The 26,893-nt window shown below is 35.2% G+C and overlaps 1 protein-coding gene across 5 annotated transcripts in view; it reads left to right on the forward strand.

Moving 5' to 3' along the window:
- NCAM2 (neural cell adhesion molecule 2) overlaps positions 1 to 26,893 on the forward strand; it is a 551,993-nt gene that overhangs the window by 186,871 nt on the left and 338,229 nt on the right. The window contains exon 1 of one of the 5 annotated variants that reach the window (XM_055374044.2): positions 25,287 to 25,431. The exons of the other annotated variants lie outside the window; for them this stretch is intronic. Within the exon in view, the coding sequence (XP_055230019.1) occupies positions 25,302 to 25,431 (130 nt within the window). The 5' untranslated portion in view covers positions 25,287 to 25,301. Of the gene's footprint in view, positions 1 to 25,286; positions 25,432 to 26,893 lie in introns of those variants that run through there. 5 annotated transcript variants of the gene reach the window in all.

The raw sequence follows: 26,893 nt of genomic DNA on the forward strand, positions 1-26,893 counted from the left end.
TTTACTTGTAAAAAATTGCCTTTTCCTTTATATTTTCTAGCTTTTATGGAAAAATAATTATCAACATTTATTATTTGCTTTTCACTTTCAAAGTCAGCCATACGATCACTTTGGGAAATGGTTTAGTCACATCTCCCAAAGCTTGTGTTGTAATATCACCCAGCTGTTCTACTCTTCCATATACTTGCAACAGAAATAAAGTATATTCATAGCAGCACTATTAAAAATAGCCCCAAATTGGAAACTATGTGACTGCCAATCAGTATTAAAGTGGTAAGTATATTGTATTATGTTCACACATAAATTTACTGTGCAGTAATGAGAATTAACATCTAAAGGAATATGCATAAAAGTGGGTAATTTTCAATATATCATATTGAAGAAAAGGAATAAGAAGAAAGTGTAATATATAGTTCCATTAATATACAATAAAAATGCAGCCCGAACTAACATTTTAGAAGACAGGATCGTGATAGCCAGGTCAAAGTGAGGAAGCAGGTTGCAGTGGTAATAACATAAGAGATGCTTCTGGAGCACTGATACGGTTCTCTTTCTTGACATAGATTCTAGTTATTTTCAGTCTGTGACAGTTCATAGAGAGGTAACTTTATAATGCATGCGGTTTTTTGTTGTTGTTAGAGGAGCATTATGACATAGACAAAACAAATTATCACTAGTCCCATTATAAAGAGAAGTGAATTATGTTAAAGCTATCAAAAATTAGTTTTCAAAGGTCACAAGGGTAATAGTTTTTTGTGTAATAGCTCAAATTTATGTCTTCTTTTTTCATCTCTTTTCTAAGGAACTTAAAATTTGTGCTTTGATTTGGCCAGAAAATTATAAAATGTGATGGCTATTAAATAAATGTTTCTAGTTTACATTTGAAATTAGTTCAAGTCAACAAAATAAAAGAAAATCTAAGATTTTATGGATTCTATGGCATCTAATTAAATTCATAATTTTGGGAATAATTTTATTTTTATAAAATTTTGAAAAATGGATAAGACCATGCTAGCTAATACTGCTAATGGATAAGAAACAGTTTAATTATTGGCAATAATTAATTTAATCCTGTTTTCTGTCTATACAAAACAGTAATACATGTGAACCTCAAGAAATTAAATAATGTAAGTGTTTAAAATAATTTATATTTAGTAAAAGTTTAAAATATGAAAAGAATTATTTGGACATAAACATGATTTATCTGAGTAGATCCTATGCTTGTAATTTTCTACAATTTTTATTCCTTCATATATAAAAGATGACCTACATGATGATTAAGAATAGCTTTATTTATATATCTTTGAAAATACATTGAAAAAAGAACAGAAAAATAATTTTCTATGAAGCTTCTGCCTAAAAAAAATACAATTGTAAATATACAAATCAGTTTCTTTTTGATTTTTAAAAAAGATAATAAAATTTGGAAAGGGAAACAAAGTGGGTAGGTATCCTTTTTTAAAAAAATCTGAGGCTGGGCGCAGTGGCTTACACCTATAATCCCAGCACTTTGGGAGGCCAAGGCGGGTGGATCACCTGAGGTTAGCAGTTTGAGAGCAGCTTGGCCAACATGGTGAAACCCCATCTCTATTAAAAATACAAAAATTAGCCAGGTGTGGTGGTTTGTGCCCATAGTCCCAGCTACTCGGGAGGCAGGAGAATCCCTTGAACCTGGGAGGCGGAGGTTGCAGTGAGCCGAGATAGCGTCACTGCACTCCAGGCTGGGCGACAGAGCGAAACTCTGTCTAAAAACAAACAAACAAACAAAAAACCCTGAATGTATTATACTTACTAATTTGAGTAGCCACAGCTAAAGATAGCACTATTTAATTTTACTAGACAACATCATTTTAAAATTATACTTATTAGTTCACATAGTCATGCTGCACCACATACTTTTTAACGTTTATTTCCCTGGGGAGTTTTAGCCTTCAACCTCCATATTGTACTTCAACAACAACAACAACAACAAAAAAAAAAAAAAAAAAAAAAAAAAAGGGAAATTCTATGTCATTCAGTTACATTTATCAAACTTCATCCTATTCCCAAAAATGTGTAGGCTCTGGGTCATGGAGGGCTTTCAAAGGAGAAAGCATCTTTTACTTTCTGTTTTTCAATGAAGTCATTTTAAAGGAAGAGTTAAATAAATGATTTGGAATTAAATAGAACTATGACATGACATAAACCACGTAAATAGAAGATCCTGACGAAAATGGTGCTAGTTATTAAAACTTTATTTCTTCCTGAGGGTTACACCATCCCAGTTTGTATAATTGTTATGCCTTGGGGATTCATTAAACCTGACTCACTACTGAGTGAGCACATTAGTGAGATAACACATCGAACTGTCTTGAGACTAGAAATCTGTAGGGGAAATTATGTCGTCAGGTTCAGCTAAATAGTGTGTCTGAACTTCTAGACTTTAAACTTTATTATAAAAATGTACTTCTAGACAATTTCATCACAAGCTAAATGAGTATGATACATGTGATTCTCACTGTGTTAACACAAATAAGTACTTGTGCAACAATGGAGGATATTCATTTATTTGACTACGTCTGAGTGTTTTACAGGGTCAAAATGAAGTGTTTATAATTTTACCCAGCCTGGTTACGTGTGATTTAAGTAGCCTTGCCCTTTTATTGTTCTGTAATATTCATATTATATATTTGAAGTAGGACAAGCAGATTTCCTATAAGGAAGTACAAGTAAGGGACTGGGAAAGTGAGCATGAAACAGATAATTCAAACAATAGCAATACTTAAAGCAAATAACTATTTAGATATAGGTTAAGATCTGCTAACAGCTGCAATAGATAATAAATACTTATGAATTTTTGCCAATTTTCAGTAGTATACGGAAGTGAGAACAAATTTGGAGGTATTGTTTTTCATGTTTGATGATGGTGTTATGGTATAATTACATATCCGTGAAAGTTATTTAATAAATATACTTTGAAACAAAAAGTAATATTTATTATAAAAGACTAAAATTTTTCTGTAACTAGCTGTGGGTTAAAATAGCACCAATATTCTCTTATCATTGTGTTACTCTCTAAAGGAAGCTCTTATTAAACATAATGCAGGATATAATTCTACTGATGTCCCCTTAATAGTAAGCAAGACTCTGGACTAAAAGAAGTGCTTGATAAATAATTTCATAGGGGCCCTTGGATTTTTAAATCATGAAGCAGATATTCAAATGTATGTAAATTGTAGATGACAAAATTACATAATGCCAGTGAATTGCAGGGAAGGATAGAGCTAATTACATCATATGCATCTTATGGATCACAGGATACACAAGACAAGATATGTGACTGGTTCCATCCAATTAAGAAACAAAGACATATAAAGAGCTAGATATATTTAATGTGCCTTGAGTGGTAATTAAAAAATAAATTTTAAAAACCTTCAGAGCACAGAACCTTTTCTTCAAGTTCAATATGATGTAAGGCCCCATTATATACAAAGTATAAAAGTAAGGCAGATTAAATGGGGCAGGTGTCTTGGAAATCAGCCCAGAAACTTATGAGAACCCTCCAGGGATTCCAAGCATTCAACAGAACACATGTGCATTTTAAATTATACAGTGTTAGAACCAAGAAAGCCTTAGCATTTATCTAGACTCACTTCTTTATTGTACAAATGAGTATTAAAGTTCATCAGGTTTGGGGGTTTGCCTTTAATCCCATAGAAAATAATAAGAAACTATGTCTTTTGAAGCCAAATCAATGGTATTAAACCATTCTATTTTTAATGTTTTGTTCAGTTGGTCTCTATTTTAATAGCAAATACGTTGAAAGTGAAGTTTTTAATATATAATAAAATAAAAATAAAACTGGGTCATTTCTTAAAGAGTGCCTTTGAAGTTAATAATGGCTGAAAATATAAACTCACTTGCTTCTAGATAAGATTTAAAAATTGTGCAAATGAGGATGTCAAGGATTAATAAGTGAATGTTAAAATTTCCAAACTTTGCCAGATGTGTTGGCTCCTGCCTGTAATCCTAGCAGTTTGGGAGGCCAAGGCAGGAGGATCCCTTGAACTCAGGAGTCCGAGACGAGCCAGGGCAACATAGCAAGACCTCGTCTCTATTTAAAAAATAAATAAATAAAATAAATTCCAGACATGATTTTAACAAGTTTTAGAAAGTATCATAATTGAAAGTTAAGCAAGATTCACATTTTCAAAAGTGATCTGAAACCTGATTATTTTTATATTGCTCTTAAATCCTCACCCACTAGAAATCATAAAGTGATGAATTTGTTGGATATGTTTATAGAAGGGTCTTTCTGAAATTAATTTCTTTGGGGAAAATTGCCAGTAATTTACTCCATTCTGATGCAAAGGCAAGGATGTGAGTTTATGCTCTAGTCTTTTCTGGTCAGCCTTTAACTAGTCTACATAGAAATCCCAGTATGTGTCTCTTAATGTCAGAGCAATGCCATAAAGTGGTGTCTGCCTAGTTACTCAGAAGCTTGCCATGATCGATGGGCAAGGTGGTTCTATTTGTATTTGTAATGGAGCAAAGGAGAGCAGCTGCTAACTTGCGATCATTCTTAATTTCTGCATTATATCCAAGAGAAGAATGCATATGTGTTTACATTGACCAAATTTGGACTATGCAGAAGAGATGCATTCACTGGGGAAGAAGGGACTTGATTTAGACTCTATGCAATTGGGCAATGAAAACTGACCAGGCAGAAATGGGGGAGAAACCACTGGATCCCTGGCTGTTAAAAAGTGAATAAGCAATATCTCTAAGTGTTAGTGCAAGTAAGGAAACATTTCCAAAAACCTACAGAATGTGTGCTCTGAACAAATGAATTAGTTTTAAGCATCTCCCAGTTCCAAGAATCAAGAGCTATCTTTGGGCATTACCAATCAAATAAGATCTTAGTTGCTTTACCTCTCTTATCTACCCACCCATCTTCAATGCCCAACTTTTTATCCAGGGGCAAGAGAAGAAATTTCCTCACTAAGTAAGTTCAGTGTGGCAATAGGATAAAAATAAATTTGCTCTTCTGGTTCAACTCTGAGTCCTCTTCTTCAGTGTTCTGGTTATTTATTACCGCTGGTGCTAACAATACACTTGGAAGGAGATTAAGTATGCACTATTAGTTTGGTTTAGGAATCTTCCCAGTTCTCTTCCACTGACATAATTCAGTTCATGTATATATTTGAGACAGCCTAGTGCAGGAAGTGAGAAGAGACTCTAGAACAAGCCTGCCTGGGATCAAGTTTTAGCTCTACTGTTTACTCACAGGATGACTTTGGACAACTTTTATTTATCTTCCTGGTGCCTTAATTTTCTTACCTGTAAAATGAGTCTAAGAATAGCATGTACCTTATAGGCTCTTTTGAGGAATAAATGAGTCGCAGAATTCCTACAGTATGTAAAGTAGCATATGTAAAGTTCCACAAAATTATTGTTGCTAATATTGTTATAAATTACAGTTAGTTGGATATCTTGTTACTGACAATGTTAGATCAAAGGCCGTGTATATTTACATACAGTATTTATTAGATACTGTCAAACTACCATCTAGAAGCTTTTTACAAATAATTCTCTCTCTAGATATAGTATAAAAAGCTAATTATAAATTGAGGCCATGTGAAAGAAACTGTCAGGAGGTCCCTTTAGCAATGAATGATAGTTTATAGAGAGTCAACCACTTTGAAAGTTATTTGGGAGAAATATACAGAACAGGTGGACTGCATGACCTGTTTGCCCTGTGAAAATAGGTATTTGAAATGACCTGATTCTCAACCTGAGAATTTTCAAAGTGACAAATTACACTCATTTGGCTTGTAATGATGTTCTGATTATAGGCTATAAGACCAATGATGGATTTCCCTGACTTCTTTTCGTAATGTTCTCAAATCCTGTTGTGACCTTTCCATATTCAAGCATGTAGCAATGATTTCAGAAACAATTAAAATTTTTATAATTATGTAGTTAAATATGTATTTCTTTTCTTAGCACAAACTTACATGCTTTACTTTAAATCAGTTATTCTATATGCAACTTAATTTTAATGTTATGCCTTTAGTTTACATACATACAAAACTGTGTGATATTTAAAGCAGTTGTAAGAGTTATCAGATTTCTCTTGTCTTTGGTAGGATTTGTGAAGCTCTGCAAATCAGAGATATTTTAGATAGAGCTCTATGAAAGATATTGGCACTATTTGTTTTGGCTTGTTTTCGTTAATTTTAATTATCATCATTAATTTATTCTACATCCTCAGTATTTATTGAGTTTCTTATGTGCAGCAGGAAATAAAGCCAGGCACTGAAAATACAAATGAGAACAAGAGAGATGAGGTCACTGTCCTTACGATGATTGCAACCTAGTGGGTGATGAACAATGTTACATTTTGACTTGTTGACATAGAGAAGAAGGGTTAGATCACCTAAGCAAAATAGAGAAGAGGACTGGTATTTAAAACCTGAAGAGAGGCAGGGTGCGGTGGCTCATCCCTGTAATCCCAGCACTTTGGGAGGCCGAGGCAGGCAGATCACCTGAGGTCAGGAGTTTGAGACCATCCTGGCTAACATGGTGAAACCCCGTTTCTACTAAAAATACAAAAGATTATCCTGGCATGGTGGCACACTGCTCTAATCCCAGCTACCCGGTAGGCTGAAGCAGGAGAATCACTTGAATCCGGGAGGCAGAGGTTGCGGTGAGCCGAGATTGCACCATTGCATTCCGGCTTCGGCAGCAAGAGGGAAACTCCCTCAAAAAACAAAAAACAAAAACAAAAACAAAAAAAAACTAAAAAAAAAAAAACCTGTAGAGAGGAGAAGCAGCAGATGAGAGTGAGAAAGAAAAGCAATTTAGATGGATGAGAATCATGACCGTGCTCTAAAGCAAAGTGTAGAGGAAACTGTTTCAAAAGAAGGTGGTAAATAGAGCATTTAGAGTAGAGTAAATAGAGTAGATAAATAGAATAAAGTCCACATATGACATTAAAATATGGAAGTAATTGAAACATTGACCAAGCCTGTTAGTTGCAATGGTGGGTGCTGAAACTAAACTGAAGAGGATTTAGAAGTGAATCAGAGAATTAGAGGCAATACAAATAAGCATTACTTACAAAAAGTTTAGCTGAACAGGATGCAGAGAATTGGGATGTTTGTTGTAGAGAAATGAGGAATAAAGGGAGAATTTTGGAAAGGACAGCATAACAAACAAACAAACGAAAAATCCACAAAGGGCTGAGGTTGATGGTGAAGGTAAAAAAACAAAACAAACAAAACAACCCTGAGTGAATAGAGTGAGTAAGACATGGTTCTAGCATGGGAAGAGGTCGCAATGCACCTGCAAGTTGAGGTCAGCCATATAGACCTAATAATTATTACACACAAGAAGAGTCTTGAAAGAAAGAGGTTTCCTGGACCAGAACACCAGGTTCAAGATATTATCTGTACATCCTAGTGTCGTGAGGCAAGGGGAGTAGAGTGATAGACTAGACACAGGCACACAACTTTACGAAAGATACAAGAATACTTTACACACTTACCAATCATGGGCTGTATCCTTTTCTTCTTCAGTTTAACTTTTCTATTTAAAATACTTAGTTTTGAATTAAATAGATACTGGCTGTAAACAAAAGCTCCGTTTATGGATTATTCAAGGTAACTATCCCCATCTCTCTGTTTATCCCAGTCCATTGTAACAGTAAAGCTCTCTGTGTCTATCATGTCTAGCCAGTCTGCATCCATAATAAGCACTAAGATTACAGTTAAATGAATGAAAGGATTATAGGTATGCAATATTGGTATTTTGTTAGATTATTATATTTTTTAATATATGATAAAATAAATGAAATTTCCTGTAAATTCTTCCTGTTATAGCCATGCTGAGGGGAAGAAAAGACAAAGCTACTTAGTCATGATTGGCAGAAATGGGAAGTTAAGTACAGCCTGTTCTGGGAATAATTGTGGTCATAACAAGGAAAACAAAAGTGAAAAACCTCATAAAACAGTTGAAAATAGTGTGAGAATATAGGAGAAGTACTTTTCCTTTTTTTTTTTTTTTTTTTTTTTGAGACGGAGTCTCGCTCTGTCGCCAGGCTGGAGTGCAATGGCGCGATCTCGGCTCACTGCAACCTCTGCTTCCTGGGTTCAAGCAATTCTCCTGCCTCAGCCTCCCGAGTAACTGGGACTACACATGCGTGTCACCATGCTCGGCTAATTTTTGTATTTTCAGAAGAGATGGGGTTTCACCATGTTGGCCAGGATGGTCTTGATCTGTTGACCTCATGATCCGCCCACCTCGGCCTCCCAAAGTGCTGGGATTACAGGCATGAGCCACCGCGCCCGGCCTCAGTTGTTTTCATTTTTATGACAGTTACAGTTCGATTGAGAAATTCCCAACATATTGTTATTCTTGCATTATTATTTCAAATTTTGAGGAGAATATAACTGTTACAATTAAATATGGGTATTGAATTTAAAATGTTTTTATTAATCTTGATGATACTTTTTTACTGAATTTTATGTGCCTTGTATTAAAGTGTTTTAATTTCATATGAAAATACCAAAAATATTACACAATTTTCCAAAAACAAAGCAATGAGAAAGAATGAAAATATGATGACACGTACAACCTACATTTAATCTTATCGTTAGAAATACGTTCCTAATGTATAGTTCCATATACATGGAATACAATGTAATGCTCCATAATAGGACAAATTCTAAGCTTCAGCAACAGCTCCAATTTCTCTATTATTAAAACTGTAATTGCAATTAGTATATGTTTTTTTTCATTTGAGCATATTTTAATTTGTCGTGTGTTTATTCATTTCTCTGATTCTTTATCAGAAAATAATTTCAGGCTAGAGGGACTTGGAAACATAAGGATATGAATGAAACCACATTTATAAAGAGAGTTACTGAGTTATTATTATATCTTAGGACTTGACCTAAACTTTTTATATCTATTAACTCATATACTTTTATTTTATGAAGATGTGAAAACTGAGATAAATGGACACAAAATTTAACTAGTTCAAGGTAGTTTACACTAGTAAGGGGCAAACACATTATTATCCTTATTACTCTGTTGTACACTCAGTGTTTCCATAGAGTCCAGTAGCACTAATAAATCTTACTGGTAGCTATGGTATTAAATATGTACAAAATTGGTAGCTATGGTATTAAATATGTACAAAATTAAATTGAGAGACACAAACTTGACAGATTTCAATATTTTATTTTATATTTTTAAATTTTAAATAATTGACAAATATAGGCTGAAAAAATATCTATTTTTTCAAGGTATACAATGGGGGTGATTTGATATATGCATACATTTTCTAATAATTTCTGCAATCAAATTACCTAACATCCATCACCACTCATGTTGTACATAAGATTTCCTGAATTTCTTCACCTTTTGCCTAGAAGTTTGTACCCTTTGACCAACATTTCCCCATTTCCATCACCCTGAGCTTCTGGCAACCATCATTTCAGTCTCTGCTTCTAAGAATTCAAATTTTTTAGATCTGTATATAAATTAGAATATGCAGTGTTTATATTTCTGTGTGTCCAGTTTTCTCTGTGAAATGAATGATAATGAAAGGAGTAGAGAGGATGTTATGAGTTTAAGATCACGGAATGACTGTTACAGCAACCACTGAGGAAATATAGGAAGGGAGAACAGAAACAAACATCATTCATTTGTTCGTATTGCTATATTTTGGTAGGAAACACATAGAACCTCAAAGAAATAAACATGCATAAGTTTGTAAAATTGCTAAGATGTAGGAAATATAACCCTCAACTTAGTATCCTAAACTATGGAATAAAGGGGAAAAATCTGAATTTTAAAAGTATGCCATGTTTACAACTTTCAGTAAAATCATTCTACAGATAAAGCTTTGAGTATGTATCTCATCCATAAAGACCTAAACAGAAGTACATGCATAAGAAAATGAAATATTCAGTTAAAAACAGAGTTCAAAGGAAGAGCAGAATAATTAATGAATGTGCATTCTTCTTTTCAGCATCACTGTGTTTTTGCTTCTATTATGACATGAGATTCTGTCTGTAGGAAATCATCCCAAGGGCATAAAACTCTCAAAATTGACATTAATATAACAGCATTAGCAAGAACTAGGTTTTTATATGATAAGTAAAAAGCAAAATCTAGAATCTGAAAGACATTTTCTGTTTTGTAGAAAAGGATAAGAAAATGATACGACTAAAAATTATTCTGATGTGTGTTTGATCAACTGACTCTTGAACATGTATTTTGACAGCATGTGCAATACTCCAGACATGATTGCTGTAGCTGTAATGCACACTCCAAAGTGTAAAAATGAAATGTTAGTCAGACTCTAGTAATAGTTTCTCAGTTTTATACATTCAAAAGTGCCAAACCTAGGAATTAAGTCACTGAATGAAGAAATAAAACTGTGTGATCTACGTTGATCATATGTACTTATAATGAGGATGGAGAGGTAGTTTAAAATTGTGACAGAGGTGATTAATATCTGAGTTTAAATAATTAAAATAATCTGACTTCTCAAAATATATTTTACATTCTCAGTCAACTTAAGCTGGATCAGGGTATGAAGTTTTTGTAATCCTACATGATTTAAATTCTAACCAAAAACTCTTTGGCGTGATTAAGGTCCTATGGCGTGGTGGACACTGAGAAACCCCACTCAGATCCCACTTTAAGAAAGAATTTGCTGCTCCTCCTTCTGGGAGTTTTGTCAGACTTAGCTGTCAGCACCCCTAAGGACTGCCTCAACTGCAGAGAGCTACCTCACCAGGGATCATGCCCTTCCTGGGTCAACTCACATCCAGTGACTGATTGAGGCTGGGCAAAAAGGACTGACCATTTCTTCCCAACACAAGATAACTCTGGTGAGCCATTTCAGTTCCACAGCTTCCTATGAGGATTGCTGAACCTGTTGGGCCTTCATTTTACATCACAAAGAATCCAAATTGTGACATAAGATGTATGGATCTCATCCACAAATGTATAGTCTAGGCCCTAGGGTCATAAGATCAAATTCTGGAGGAGTCAAGTGAGTAACTTGTGGAGTGAGTGACTTCAAGTATCAAGTAGTGAGTGTGGTGGTGATATGGCAGGGGCCGGAAACTGGAGAGCACAGACCTCTGAAAAATCAAATTTAATCAAAATAAAATGTTGTGATTTTATTTTGAGGTGAATTGGTTTGGATCTGTGTCTCCACTCAAATCTCATGCCCACTTGTTATCCCCAGTGTTGGAGGTGGGGCCTGGTGGCAGGTGATTGGATCATGGGGGCAGTTTCTCATGAATGATTTAACATCATCCCCTTCAGTGCTGTTCCTGTGGTACTGAGTGAGTTCTTGTGAGATCTCGTTGTTTAAAAGTGTGTAGCACGTAGCACCTTCCCCTCACTCCTCCTGCTCCAACCATGTGAGATACACCTGCTCCTGTGTTGCCTTCTTCTGTGAGTAAAAGCTTGCTGAGACCTCCCCAGAAGCAGAAACCACTATGCTTCCCATAGAATCAGTGGAACTGTGAGCTAGCTAAACCTCGTTTTTTTGTTTGTTTCATTTTTGTTTTGTTTCTGTTTTTTGAGACAGAGTCTCACTCTGTTACCCAGCCTGGAGTGCAGTGGTACGATCTCCGCTCACTGCAACTTCTGCCTCCCGAGTTCAAGCGATTTTCCTGCTTCAGCCTCCTGAGTAGCTGGGATTGCAGGTGCCCAGCACCACGCCTGGCTAACTTTGGTATTTTTAGTAGAGATGAGGTTTCACCATGTTGGCCAGGCTGGTCTCGAACTCCTGACCCCAAGTGATCTGCCCACCTTGTCCTCCAAAAGTGCTGGGATTACAGGTGTGAGCCACCGTGCCCAGCCCCTCTTTTCTTTATAAAGTACCCAGTCTCAGGTGTTTCTTTGCAGCCGTGCAGAAACAGACAAATACTTGAGGCAAACAAAATGTATTTTATAACCAAAGAGAAGCCTCTCTGTTAAATCTTCCAAGCATGAAGCCATATGTTAAGAGGCATAGAAATAAAGCAGTACTCAGGGATTTCAAATCTAAAATCCTGATGAACACGTTGCATTTTCTGTCTAAAATAGGACTTTGCAAGGTCTAACACATTTCGTTTCTGTGTTTTCTCTTATGAGGGATAAGCCTTACCAATTCCCTTCCAACTCTATATGGCCAACGAGTTGAGAATATAGAGATGACTGGGATCATAAGAAACAGTAGACTGAGCTGAGGGATTTTCTAGGCAGCTACTGAGGGTGTTGGGAGGGAAGTTCTTGAGCATGTCTAACATGGAGCCAAAATATCATTTAGCCATTGTGAAATGGACAGCATTGCACCTTTGGTGACAAAATACTGAGTTTGAATGTTGCCTTTACTGTTACTATGACTGGAGATATAACCAGTGGTCTCCATGCCTGTCTCCTCCTCTGCCAAATTATGTTAATATTAAAACTTCCTACTTTACCTGGTTCATATCACTCTTATGGGTAATCATGTGAGTTAACATATATGAAAACCATTTTTATGTATTTTTTATATGTATTTATTCTTCAGAATTTTTTCAGCTGCTACTTATCTACCTAAACAGAATCTAGTTATTTTTTAAATATGTAAAGTATATATATGTGTGTGTGTGTGTGTGTGTGTGTATTCATTTGGTGATCTGTCCTTTCTAAATTTTTAATATAGTTAACTGGATTCTATCAATTTGCATTTTAATGCAATTAAAGTAAGTATAAGTTTCTTTTTTCCATTTACTTTGAGTAAGAATAATCATGTAGAATACAGTGGATGAAAATGTTCTTTCAAGTTGGCCGGAATGTACTTTACCAGAAAGAAAATGATATAAAAAATGCACTGAATTATCACTTTCTTACCTTGAATAGAGAATGACCTTATAGAAAGATGAATTAAAATGCTTTAGAAGTTGAATGGAAACCTGCTAGTTCACTTAATAAAATGAAGCATTGATTATCCAAGGCTAGCAATGTCGAAAAAATAATTCTTATCATTCTGACTCTTGTCCTCAAGATTCACTTTCTTCTCAAGGTCTGTTGATAATAACTACTGGAGTAAGGCTGTGGGAACAGAAAAAACAGACATCGTGTGTTCTTTAAGACCCCTGCCTACTGTGGCTATAAACTTCCCTGTTTCTCTCTATATTGTCTACAGTACACCCTTCAAATCAACAGCATGAAACTTAGCACATAAAAAAGTACTTGCTATGAGATTTCTGAATGAATATAAATGTCAGAGACCAGAACGAAGCATTCAAGAGAATTTTTACCAGTGTCTCAGAGATCAAATAAAAGGATGCAAACATGGAAAATTCACTTTCCATTATGTATCTGGGTGGCAAATTCAGGCTCAGTTAAGAGCTCCTGTATGTAGGGTTACCTTCTGTTCTGGTTTGCTGGAACAGTCCCATTTATGATTTTTGTCCTAGGATTAAAAAAAATCATTTCTCTTTAAAGTCTTAAATGTAACCCAGTTTGTATGCATTATGTGACCACTCTACATTTCGATATCCCTATTTTCATTTATAGTTTGTGGAAAGAGTCAGTCCTCCTCCACTTCTAAGGAACACCTAATATCTCCAGGATATTTTTTTGGATTCAGGTTTTATTAATGTCTTTCATTGCAAAATGTTTCCAATTATAAAACAGTCAGAGAGCTCTGCATTAATAAACTTGCCTGTCTTTCATAAGGGCCAGAAATTTTGAAATGCCTGGTGCCCAAACATACATATGCAAACACACATGCCCAGTGCTACTAGCAGGTTGTTACAACCATATCTAAAATATTCCGAATTCGGACTTGTGTGGCTCAGACCTGGGTAGAGATGAAAATCTTCACGACTGAGCTTGGAGGAAAAGCAGCTGAAGCTTAGCATCCAGGCCCAAGGGAGCAAGACATGGAGGCACACTGGATTCTTACCCCTTCCTGTCTAGGGTCTTCCTCCAATTCTGATGACCTGTCTAAAGAGCGTCTTCCTGTGAAAATGACTAACCTTGAGAGTAGTGATCTCATTCACACTATAGTCCCAATCAACTTTGAATGATTTTACTTCATGACCTCAGTAAAGAACACAAAAATAATAAAGTAAGATTAATATCTACGTAAGAAATACACATTACCACTGCATAGATTATTTCCAGTATAATAGGATAGGCCTATGTCAGTTTGTAAAAACTTTATTAATGGAAGTTTTGTTGTCCTGTTCTATAATTGTATGGCATTCTTATACTTATGAATATGAGCTATTTATGTCACATCTCGTGTCTTCTGTTTGTCAAAATGGTTCACCATTAGAGGCTGGCCCTTTAACTACTACTAATTATTAATACAATGGCTTACACACTCTCGTAAGTGGCCACTAAAGAGAGAATTCACATGCTTTTAATTATATTGCTGTGCATATTAACGCAAGATAATTTTTGCCACTCCATGAAGACTGCCCCCGAATTGTTAGGGATTCCAAGAAGGAAAATGTCTCTGTCTCTGTCTCTCTCTTTTTAATTCTCAAGGAGGCAGCCCAAAAGAGAAAGGGAAGAGAGTAATAAACCAAGGTAAAGTTAAGATGGGACTAACTCAGCTGACAGGTAACTATCCCCATGAAACCCAGGCTTGACCCCTAGTAACAATGCCATGAAAGAATAAATAGAAATGCACTTTGAAAAAGATGACACTTTAGAACATAATCAAATGGACTTGCATGGGTCACAACACTTACTTCATACCAGGAAACGCTGCTTGAGGGTTCTCAGAAGTCGCATGACTCATATAGTCTGTCAACTCTCAGGAATGGGTTCTGAGAATTCCAAGTAAGACAACCCCATGCCAGAAAAAAAAAAAAAAAAAGCCTTGAAATCTTTATTGTATTTCATTAACAGTTTTTCTAGCTGTTACTTTTCAAGGTTTAAGAAATAAAGAAGATAGAAACCAATAGGTGGCCAGATAAAACTGTCAAATGCAATTTATAAAGCCTTAGAACTTTCTGGTCACTGTGAAACATAAAAACATAAAATCAGATTCATAGAAAATGCAGATTATAAACATTTTTTTTTTGCTGTTTAACTTACCACAATGCTATCTTGTATTTTACAGGAAATCATTTGACTCAATTAGTGACAAAAATGAAAACATGATTGTCTTAAAAAATAGTTCTAATTAATGTGGTCCTTCATTTTTTTTTTGAAGTGTCAACCCTCCCAACAGCATTTTGGTTCCATCTTTGAGAAATAAAATTAGTCTTATAAACTGTGTGTATGTTTGTGTGTGTGAGAGAGTTTTCTTGTCTGATACTTTTCTAACCCTAGACCACAGATTCTCGGGTGTAGTGATAATATGTGTATAGATCTTTCTTCTCCAACATTATCTATCAGAGTGCATATTAATGAGTGGATAATTGGAGAATACTTTTTTATGATTTTAATATATATTTTCACTTTCAAAGCAGTTTGACAACAGAATGCCCTAATGAAAGTGAAACTTAATGAGAGACTACTGATACTTCCTAATACCGTGTGTGCGGATTACTAAGCACATCTCCAAAGTGAAACAACTTTCCTATTTTCATCCCATTTCTTTGCCATACATGTGTATAATTTATTTTATTGATTATTAGGAAATACGAGAAGAGTATGAATATGAGTTTATTATCCAATTTAGAGAAGTTTATATTTGAGCTGATATGAAATAGTTTATACCTAAAGCAATGCAATTCCCCAAGATCATGATTTTCAGTTATGCTGCTCCCACTGCCTTTTTGTAAGGAATACTCCTAATGACACAGGTGCCACGGCCTGTGACCAGTAGGCGAATGCCAGAATCACAAAACAGCAAGTTTACATCCTGGGAATCCCAGCTTAGGCAATCTGAATATGACTTCATAACAACAAATGACTATGAAATTCTGTCAAACTAAAGGACAATAGTGATATGTTTGTGTAGTGAATTAATGGAAAGAAAAGTATTATCCAGAAGGAGAGAAGCTGGAAGACTCAGGCTGATTAAATATTCACTAGATGGATATCTCTGATGCTTAAACTTGGGTACACAATGTAGTTCAACCCCAGTTTTTGTTAATATTCATTGTTGTAATCTTCCACAGCATGTTTAATGAAGTAGATAATGTAAAGCAGTGGTTCATTCCTAGCTGCACGATTGAATCCTTTAAGGAGATGCAGTCACTCCAGATTTTCTTTTTCCAGTATTCTAGAGCAGCAGGTCTCAAATAATGGTCTCTGGACTTACAGCTTCAGCATCATCTGGGGAATTTTTAGAAATCTGAATTCTCGGATATTTCTCTAGACCTTCTAAATCAGAAAATATGGATGGGTCTCAAAATCGTGTTAAAAAAAGACTTCCAGGTGGTCTTACTGTATCCCAAACTTGAGAATCAGTATCTAGGATGAGGTCTATGCATCAGTGTCGCTTAAATGTTTCTTGCAAGTCTCATGGAATCTGGAGTTGAGAAGCACAAGCCTTACAGGACCTTCTTTAAAAGGGGAAGGAGCATAGCATAGTGGTTTTAGAGAGTCGTGAGGAGCCAAGGCTGGCTTTGGAGCTGGAATATCAGGGTTAAAATTCATGTTCCTCCACTTCCCAGTTTTGTGACTTTGTATAAATTAATCTGTGCCTCATTTTAGCACCATATAAATCTGGTGGTAATAATTGTACACATTTCTTAGTGTAGCTGTGATGATTAAATAGGCCAAGAAATGTAAAGCACCTAAAATAGTGCCTGGCACCAAATAAATGCTCAATAAATGTGAGCTAGAATACTTATCATTAAAGTATTATAATTACATGCCTTGAATATAAAGCAAATATCTTTTTTTTTTTTTTTTTTTTTTTTTTTTTTTGAGGCAGAGTTTTGCTTTTGTTGCCCAGGCTGGAGTGCAATGGTGCAAACTTGTCTCACCGCAACCTCCATCTCCCAGGTTTAAGCGGTTCTCCTGCCTCAGCCTCCCGAGTAGCTGGGATTACAGGCATGTGCCACCATGCCTGGCTAATTTTGCATTTTTAGTGGAGACGGGGTTTCACCATGTTGGTCAGGCTGGTCTCGAACTCCTGACTTCAGATCATCTGCCCACCGCAGCCTCCCAGAGTGCTGGGATTACAGGCGTGAGCCACTGTGCCGGCCCATGCTTTGTTTTTATGCTATAAAAAGTAATTAATTTTGAATAGATTGAACTTAAAACAAATAAATTAGGTTAAGTTCTCAAACTTTTAACTTGCAGTAATGAAAACTCTTAAATATTTATAAGTGGATATTTTCCATTTCACCTATATCTATTAAAAATATTATCAATGTAGGATGGATGAATTTCTAGGACATATATTTCATCATATTTTTACCAGGGTATATCAGATATGGTTATTTGCCACTGTGACCATCACTATCAATAACAGTTGTTTGTCTCCAATTTCACAGGCTACTCCAATCTTCAGTTTTTAACCTGGAGTCCAAGAGTCCAACTTTAATGGATTGAACTCTATATGAATATAGTTGGTGTTTTTGGAACTCTCTTTGATTTTATAGATTTAAATTACAATTCTGAGTTAGAGTCACTAGACTGTCAAATGAATTATTGGCACAAATATTTTGAAAATTAAAATATGAAGGACTTCCGTGTAAGAAGAATCAGACTTTTAAATTAATTGGCTCCTTTTACCTATGGCCTTTGCTTTGTCTTGTTTTCTTTCCTCTCTTGTTAATTACTACCTCTAGATCTGCTTATTATTCATTTATGCTCACATATTTCACCAAGAAAATCTGAAAAACAAATCTGTTTAAGATAAGAATATGCAGTTTTTGAAAGCCTGTAAGTGTAAACCACCAAGACTTTCCACACCTGGATTTAATGGCATTTGTTTTTGCCTGTACAAAGTTCCTTTGGAGCATCATTTCATATGTACAGTAATGATGTCAGGGTAAGTGAATTTAGAACTGCTTATACAATTGCCCAGTAGTCTGATTTCCTACAGGTTACGAATTTTGTATCATTCATTCCTGGATCACAGAATCTATTGCATTTCCTAATACATGCTATATGCTCAATCAATAGTTTATGAGTGAAGAAATTATAACAACTTTAGGAGATGCTGCTTTTCTGTAGAAGTTCTGTATTAGGCAACAGTGTAAATAATTAAAATATCAGTATTTGAAACAGATAAGACTGAAGATTTTTTCCTGAATACTTTTTAAAGTGTGTAGGCATTGAGATCTTTTTATGTTTTATCATTGTGGTCCAGATTGGTTAGTTTATGACTGTAGAGGCTTATTTCTAACTTAGGTTTATTAAGTATTCATTTTATATGAGTTCTTCCTTTGAGCTATGCCAATATGTAATCAGTTTACTTACAACCATAAGATTTTTTCTTGTTTGTTTCCTCTTATTAATGAACAAATCACTTTGATATTGTGGCAGAATACTTACCGTAGTTAACACTGAAAGTTACTCATTCAACAAGTGTCTATTGAGTATCAACAAGTGTCTTCTAACATACCTGTTTACCTTTACCTCCGGTTACTGCACATGATCCATCTTCAATTTTGACATAGGTGTATTTGCTGAGTCAGAGCTTGCATATAAGTGGTTCTACCTTTATCTCCCTTGGTTCTTACAATTTTAGCATCTTGCTCTTTGACGTCTACTGCTGCTGCCATCTTGGCATAGAAATTATTTATAGACAGCCATGCCATGTAATAAAAATATAAATATTATTATTTATGATGCCCTAGTTATTGCTGGATTTATTTATGTGGTCATATTTTATTTTTGAGATTTTCGGTAGCTTTCTTATACAGGGTACTTGATACAGAACACACTATTTAACCTTGTGTTGCATAATGTTTTTAAATCAATTTGACAAAGGGATTTCTTTGGAAGAAAGATATTTGTTTTGTTCGCTGTTTTGTAAATAACATTTTCAAACTTGTTATGCTTTTTAAGGCTGAAAAGAAAGCCATATTGGAAATTAGAGTTGGATTCTAGCCAATATTCTGACAAGGTGTCATCTAACCTTGACATTCAGATTAACACAGATCCCTTAGTTTCTACCATGAATATTTACATATACCAAAGTTCAACTGTCCACTTTATTTGAAAGAACCTTTATCAGACTGCTGATACATCTACTATTATATAGAAAAATATTTTAGAAAAATTGGGCTATTGCCAATTTATTCATATCATTGCATATGGCCATCTGGCAAATGTTTTTCTTAATTGCTTTTTGGTGTGTTATGCACAGCAAGGAGCTGCTGTAACTCTCCTGACTACAATTTTCATATAAATATAGAACGTATCCTTTTTAAGTAGATATTTCCACTTTCTGTTCACTCTTTGCCTCCTTTGTGTAAGTTCGAACTCTCCTTTTTCTAAGCACACATATCATTCACTTTAATAATGGACTTCTGAGATATTTGATGGAATTTTCTGCAAAATAACATATATATATATGCAAGTGAACATTCACGTGTATATGTATATGTGTGACATGTGCACACAAGAAAGAGTCTAACGGTAAACCTTATTCATTTCTTGTTCTCCTAATCTACCATTAATGGTGTGGATATTATATTTCACCTGCCGACAAAAATTAAATATATTTTAATACACAAACTGAAGATTTGTTTATTTCCTACATGCACCTGCAGGCTTTTCATCACAATTTTCTCATAAAACTGTATTTAGTTTTTGCATTGTTTGTCAACATGTCAGAATTAACTGTGACACTTTAAAATTATATTTTAATTTATATTAGTCTGTGGACACTACTGCGTACCAGTGGAATCAGAATCTGATGGAGTGTAGCCTTTATTTTGGGGGCATTCTGATGTATATTATCTTTGTTTAAGACCTGTTTCGTTGTGTACATTATGTGGCTTATATCTTGTTTTAAGTTTAGATAATTTTTAATAACTAGTGACACATTATAAAGCCTACACTTTTTTTCATTTAAAATGGAAAACAAGGAAATGCAATTAACAGTATAAATTATTTGTGTTTATATAGTTGACTATTTAGAAGAAATATCCAGGATCTTTAATTTTTTTTAAAGAAAAACTTTAAACTTCCAAGAAATGTTAGGAGTGATTTTCTTACTCTATTCAGCAGCTATAAGAAAATACCATAGACTGAGGTAGCCTATAAGCAGCAGAGATGTATTTCTTTTTTTTTTTTGAGACGGAGTCTTGCTTTGTCGCCCAGGCTGGAGTGCAGTGGCACGATCTCGGCTCACTGCAAGCTCCACCTCCCGGGTTCACGCCATTCTCCTGCCTCAGCCTCCCTAGTAGCTGGGACTACAGGCGCCCACCACCAAGCCCGGCTAATTTTTTGTATTTTTAGTAGAGACGGGGTTTCACCGTGTTAGCCAGGATGGTCTCGATCTCCTGACCTCGTGATCCGCCCGCCTTGGCCTCCCAAAGTGCTGGGATTACAGGCGTGAGCCACCGCGCCCGGCAAGAGATGTATTTCACACAGTTGTGGAAGCTGCAAAGTCCAAGATTAGGTGTCAGCAGATTTGGTGTCTGGTGAGGATCAGTCTTCTGTTTCACAAATGGCACCTTTTAGTGGTGCACTCACATGGTAGAATGGACTAGGTAGCTCTCTGTGGCTTATTATATAAGGGTTCTAAACCCATTCATGAAAGCTTTGCCCTCATAACTTAATTAGTTCCCAAAAGTCCAACTCCTGAAACTATTACATTGGTGATTAGGTGTCAATATATGACATTTAAGGGGACCCAAACATTCAGATTGTAGCAGTACTCTTAGCAACTTATTCAATTTCATGTCTTCTAAAATATGTACTGTGCTTTTTAGGACATCGTAGGTGATTAGCAAATGTTAATTAAGTGAATGAAGAGTATTCAGAGTAGCATGTGGGAGATAGAATGATGGTTAACTTGGATTTTGTTTCCATTTGTAATACATTAAGTTTCATATCACAGTTATAAATTCTTATTTTGTAATAATAAATTCACCATTACACCTTAGGTAGGACAGAATTTTTGCAACATAAAGTTGTGAAAGCTCTTGAAAACTTCTATTATCACTTAACTGTTCAAACAGCCTTCAAAAACTTATTTAAATTAGTTGTGTATGGAAGAATATAAAAGTAGATTCACCTAATTATAATTGATTCACCTAATTATTCTAAACTAATTATAATCCATGATGCTGCTATGACCTTGCAGAAAGACTCCTTAGCATGTTGAAATATCATACAGTCTTACTGGGTTTGAACATTTAATGGCATCACGAACACCACCCACAGTAAATTCATGGGGCAAAACAAGCTTTAAGAACCTACGTGTAGGGAACGGAGTTTGTTTCTATGGCTTTAGGTTACAGGTGTTGTTATATGCTTCTGCGACATAAAATTACATGTTTTATAACTTTTTCAATTTTGTCACAATTAGGAATGTAAGATATCTTAAATTTGTATCTTAGTTCTTTGGTATAGAAATTGGAGAAAATGTAACTATTTTTGTAAGCCTTATTAATTAAAGGATGAATGCATGCATGTATTCAACAGGAACCCAATGGAATAATATAAAGTGCTTCTTGGTTTGGTAGCTATAACATTTACAGTTAAATCAGATTATTATAGATATTAAATTATGTATTATTAAAACTGTAAGCAAATAATTTGCCCATGGATGAAGAGATGGCCAATATCCTTTTCTTTAGACTATACAAGGTATTTATCAGTATCTCAACAAGCCAAAACCACATCCGTTCACATTTTTAAGAATTTTCACATTTACTTTAGAAAATCAAAAATTAAACTATAGACATTGTGATTATTATTGAATGTTAACATAAAATGGAGATGTAGTACAAGACACCTTATCAATTATGTAGTCGTAATTGTTTGCATGCATACAGCATTTAACACACATTAATCAGAATATTGTTATGTTAAAATAAAATTTGTCTTATTCATTGGGAAAAGCTTTAGCATTCTTGAGCTTTAGTTTAAAGAGTGGGAAATAATGTGTACAATGGTAATTTTTGGCACTCAGGAAGAAGAAGAATGTTATCTGTCTTGGATGTTATTATTGCTCTGTATATCTGCACAATTTTCCTGTGATCTACCACTAGGGCAGATGTTGAGAGATGGAACTTGAATAGTCAATGGAAATTAAAGATACTGTGTTTGAATCTGTCATGCCAAGCAAGGATTCAAGACTGTGACTGTAACACAAGAGAACAAAACAGGAGTGTAAACTATTTGAACTAAGGTGTAAGGTGGGGCTTTCCCACAGAGAATTTAATAAGGTCCTGACTATTGGGAACAGGACGCAAAGTTATTGATGGCTTATAAAAATCTCTGACCTGCAAGTGCAAACTTGAGCTATGGGTTATGTAGACTGATTCAGGTACCCATTCCAAATACCTATTCTAGGATGGCATGAGGACTGGCCAATCAATAGGAGACTGAGAGTATGTGAGGACAGAAAACTAAAACTTTAAATATAGGAACACACTCCCCTCCCCAAATAGTAAAATATCATATAACTCATATGCATAAAAATTGACTGACCACTAAATATTACACTTGAATGTAAACTGCATATTATCAGGGCAATACAGATGCTTTAGTCTCTTCCTTTTCATATGCCTTGTCAAGAAGAATTAAACAGAAGCTCTGAAACATTGAGTTAATTGTGCTTTTTAATGGGTTCTGTAAAACAGGTATGACTGTCATTCTTCCAACTTAAATAAGCAAAACTATGCCTATGAATTATTAAATAACTGTTTAATACATTATTAAATTTTTGCTTCTGTGAACTTGAGTACCCAAATTAATTGAAATGCTGTGTTAGATCATAAGCCCCTTTGAAGTTAATTACAATCAGTTGCTAGAAAGAATTTTCCAAGATATATTGAAAATATACCAAGCTATAAATATTTCCAAGGTACAAATTACAATAAAAAATGTTTAAAGTGTGGAATGTAACAATGGACAATGGTGTATGACCTTGAGTCAACTGACAATGAATAAAATAGAACATATTAAAAGTATGTTTTAATTATCACTTCAAACCATTTAAATGTCTTTAGACTAATAAAATCCAATCTGTACTAGGCAGCAGGGGAGGGTGGAATTGATGTCTCTGTTGTAATATTAATACCAGTTAGAAGACTTTGTAATATTTAGAGCCCAAGTGTGCTGACATCTACAAAATATCATAATTTTATTTCTTGTTTTCAATGTTAGGTTGACCTTGGGTAAAAGACAGCATCTTTTTATTTTAGCTTCTTTATGGTAAAATATACATGGTTGTAAGTTTCAGCTTTCATTCAGTGGGTTTATTTGATGATATCAGATTCTGAATCTAAAACCGTGAAAACTTGAAATGTGGAACTGCCTATGTGGAGATTATTGTAGAGGAGACCTTAACTAAAAAAAAAATCTTTGACATTTTCTTCCTGTACCTGCTTAGCTTATAGGCAAAAATCACCACAGAAAAATAAGTGACAATTTAATTCTTAAAACTCCAATATAATTTTCCTATTGCATCATTTTATATCATGCTCAGTAAGTTTTTAGATTCAACCTAAAATTATCTTATATTTATAAATATTTTCTTCTTTTTCTTTGTTCTATGTTCAGTAACATAAACCTGGTTGAGATTGAGCTATAAGATTTGTATCCTTAATAGGCAGGGGTTGAACAGGATCATTTTTTTTAACCTGGACTGGCACATTGATGCCTCATCTGTGTTGTGATTTAATGTAAAAATAATTCTGAATCTGTGAAATATATTGATTTTTTACTTTAATGTGATTGCTTTATCGACACCTTGATGTTCCCCACTCTCAGCATCCTATTAAGAGATAACTTTGAGAACATCAAATGGTAATGGTCCCTAGGCTAGGGTCAGGAATTTATTGCCATTTCTAGGGTTGATAATGGGTTTAGCTTGGGTTTTATTTATTTACTTCCGAGATTAGTCTTGCTGTGTCACCCAGGCTGGATTGCAGTGGCACGATCACAGTTCACTGCAGCCTCGAACTTCTAGACTCAAGTAATCCTCCTGTCTCATCTTCCCAGATAGCTCTGACTATAGATGTACAACACAATGCCCAGTTAATTTATTTATTTTTATTTTTTTCGTAAAGACTGGGTCTTGCTATGTTTTCCAGTCTCAAATCCCTTGACCTCCCAAAGTGGTGGGGTTACAGGTGTGAGCCACCATGCCTGGCCTAGCTTGGGTTTTAAAGTATAGTGAGGCATCTGGTATGGGTGGGAGCTTGTGTTGGTCACATGAGGCAGGATGGGAAAAGGGCAGGGAGACTTGCAGCTAGTCATGGAAGTGGGTCCATCAACAAAGGTATGGGTTATTGCAGAGGTTGTCTGTTATAAAATGCTATTCTTTTATAGTCTGCTATCGTGAAAGCTCTGATTGTCTGCTCTGTGTTAAAAAATTAAAAGATACATGTGTTCTACACATAAGATGGAATATACAAGGGCTGAGTAGTGTCCCTCAGAAAATTGAGAAGAAGAAACAGTGGCAGACACTAGCCAAATCTTGCTATGTTCCCCAAAAATGGTACTTGCCACATTATTACTTTCCCCTCAGCCCCCAAAGACAGTAACATGGCATTATGGTAAGATATTGCGACTAAAACATCCCGGAAAACTTGTCCAAGCACATACTTAATTTCTTAGCAATAACTCAGGATTAGTATGGGATTGGAAGGGCTGGCCAACTTTCCATTGTGGAAGTCAAGAGCTCATACTCCATAGTGTGTCTTAGAGGAGGACACAGAAAATAAACAATGGCTTTTCATGCCATGAAATAATGGAAATGCATTGATAGATCAAACTTGAATGTGCAATACATTGTTTTCTGTTATCTCTGATCAAATACATGTTACATTGAGACATTTTATTAGAAAAATGGGTTAATTTGGCAAGACTGTATCCATTGCTAAATATTGCCTCTTTTGTACTTACTGAACTTAGGCAATAGATTGAAAACATAAAAGGTTAAAATGCAGTGTTCATTTACAAACGGAAATCATTCTAAACTACCTGATCATTTGAGGTTCATAACCTGAAAACACTTTAATCACCTAGATTCTATAAGCTGAGGAATTAATTTATTTAACAATTTTCAAAATACTGAGATATTTAAGAGCACCAGGACACTCCATGACATATTTACTGTAAGAATTCTTCATGAAGTACAAGTAATTAAAAACTCAAGGGGTGTAAGAGACTTAAAGAACAATTTCTTCTTTCAGAGGTATTTGAAGAGTACCACGATGGTGAGATCTGATTCAGGAGGACAAGTTTACCTTGATTATCACAACAGGCAAGGTCTCTTCGTTGACTGGAAATACAACGAAGCACTTTATCTTGAAGAAGGGCAACCAGAGACTTATTATAGGACAGGTCAGCTGGACCATTGCCCAGGGCTGTAATCTATAAGGAATGTCAAAATGTCATTAAAAGGCAATGAGGTGGAGAACATCTTATTTACTAGAACTCCCCTAGAGGGAGAATGTGTCTTGTAGTTCAAAGGGATACTTTGATAAATTACCAGTGGTGTGGGGTAAGGCAGAGGAGGGGGAGAGTTGGGAGGGTGGGAAATGGGAGAAGCCACTAGACTGGATGCCAAGGTAGCTTCCATATAGGAGAAGTACAGGAGTTTACTAATACTCTCCCCAAACACACACACACACACACACACACACACACACACACACACACACACACACGGGTTAGTATTATCAAGTGTTTCCACCAGCAATTTATTTCATAAATCGCTAAATACATTTTAAGAACCTTAAACTCAATACTAAATAAATGTGCAGATTAAATACTGTTTTTAAAATTATACCTTTATTTGGATTCAGTTCCAAAGTCAACACCATCTCCTCCCTGAAAACGAACTTAGCAGTTCTTAAGCCATTTCATCTAAAAAGCACAGAAACTTCTTGCTTATCAGAAGCATGTCTGACTTCCAGCAAATTATTTTTATTAGGAGAAACAAAATACTGTGGTATTTACCAGGAATTGTGATACTTCATTTATACACACACTTTATTTAATCCTTACCATGACCATAGATGAGTTACATATGCTAAGAGCCAGGACTCTAGTCCCAATTCAAATCTGTCTGACCCCAGAATCCTTATCATTTTCGATGTGTTTCTGGAAATAGCCTTACCATAAACCGCAGTTGCACTTTTTACCACCTAATGTGTTAGTGGGAATTATTTTATTATTACTTTCAGTTACAGAGAATAACTAGGCTAAGTATACTGAAATATGGAATACATGGTGCAGGAAAAACAAAACAAACAACACAACAACAACAACAAAACAAAACAGAAAAACAGGGCACACGTTTTCCAAAAGAACAGCTTGGTCCAACATTGAAGAGCTGTTAGTTTGCTCTATGGTGTGGTCACTGCTTCTTTCCACATGTCCCTTTCGTTTATTTCTCTCATGGAATATTGACTTCCTTTGTTCCTTATCTCCTATGGTAGAAATATACTGTCCACTGCAGCCTGAGAGTTTCTGGCCTGGCTTGACTATACACTCCTGAGGATAGGAACTTGTCAAGTCCTGTTAACCCTGATTCCCAGTTCTTTACCTCAACTACTGGCAAAGATTTGGAAAATCTGGATCTATTGTACATTGGTGATGGGAATGTAAAATAGTACAGCCACTTGTGAAATCTGTTTGGAAGTTTCTTATAAAACTAAATGTACAAATACCCATATAACCCAACGATTTCATGCTTGGGCATTTATTCTAGTGAAATGATAGCATACATTCACACAAAACCTCTACAAAAATATCCATAGCAGGTTTATTTGTAATAGCCAAAAACTGGAATCAACCCATA

This window comes from Gorilla gorilla, chromosome 22, assembly GCF_029281585.2.
Source record: "Gorilla gorilla gorilla isolate KB3781 chromosome 22, NHGRI_mGorGor1-v2.1_pri, whole genome shotgun sequence".
NCBI lineage: Eukaryota > Metazoa > Chordata > Mammalia > Primates > Hominidae > Gorilla > Gorilla gorilla.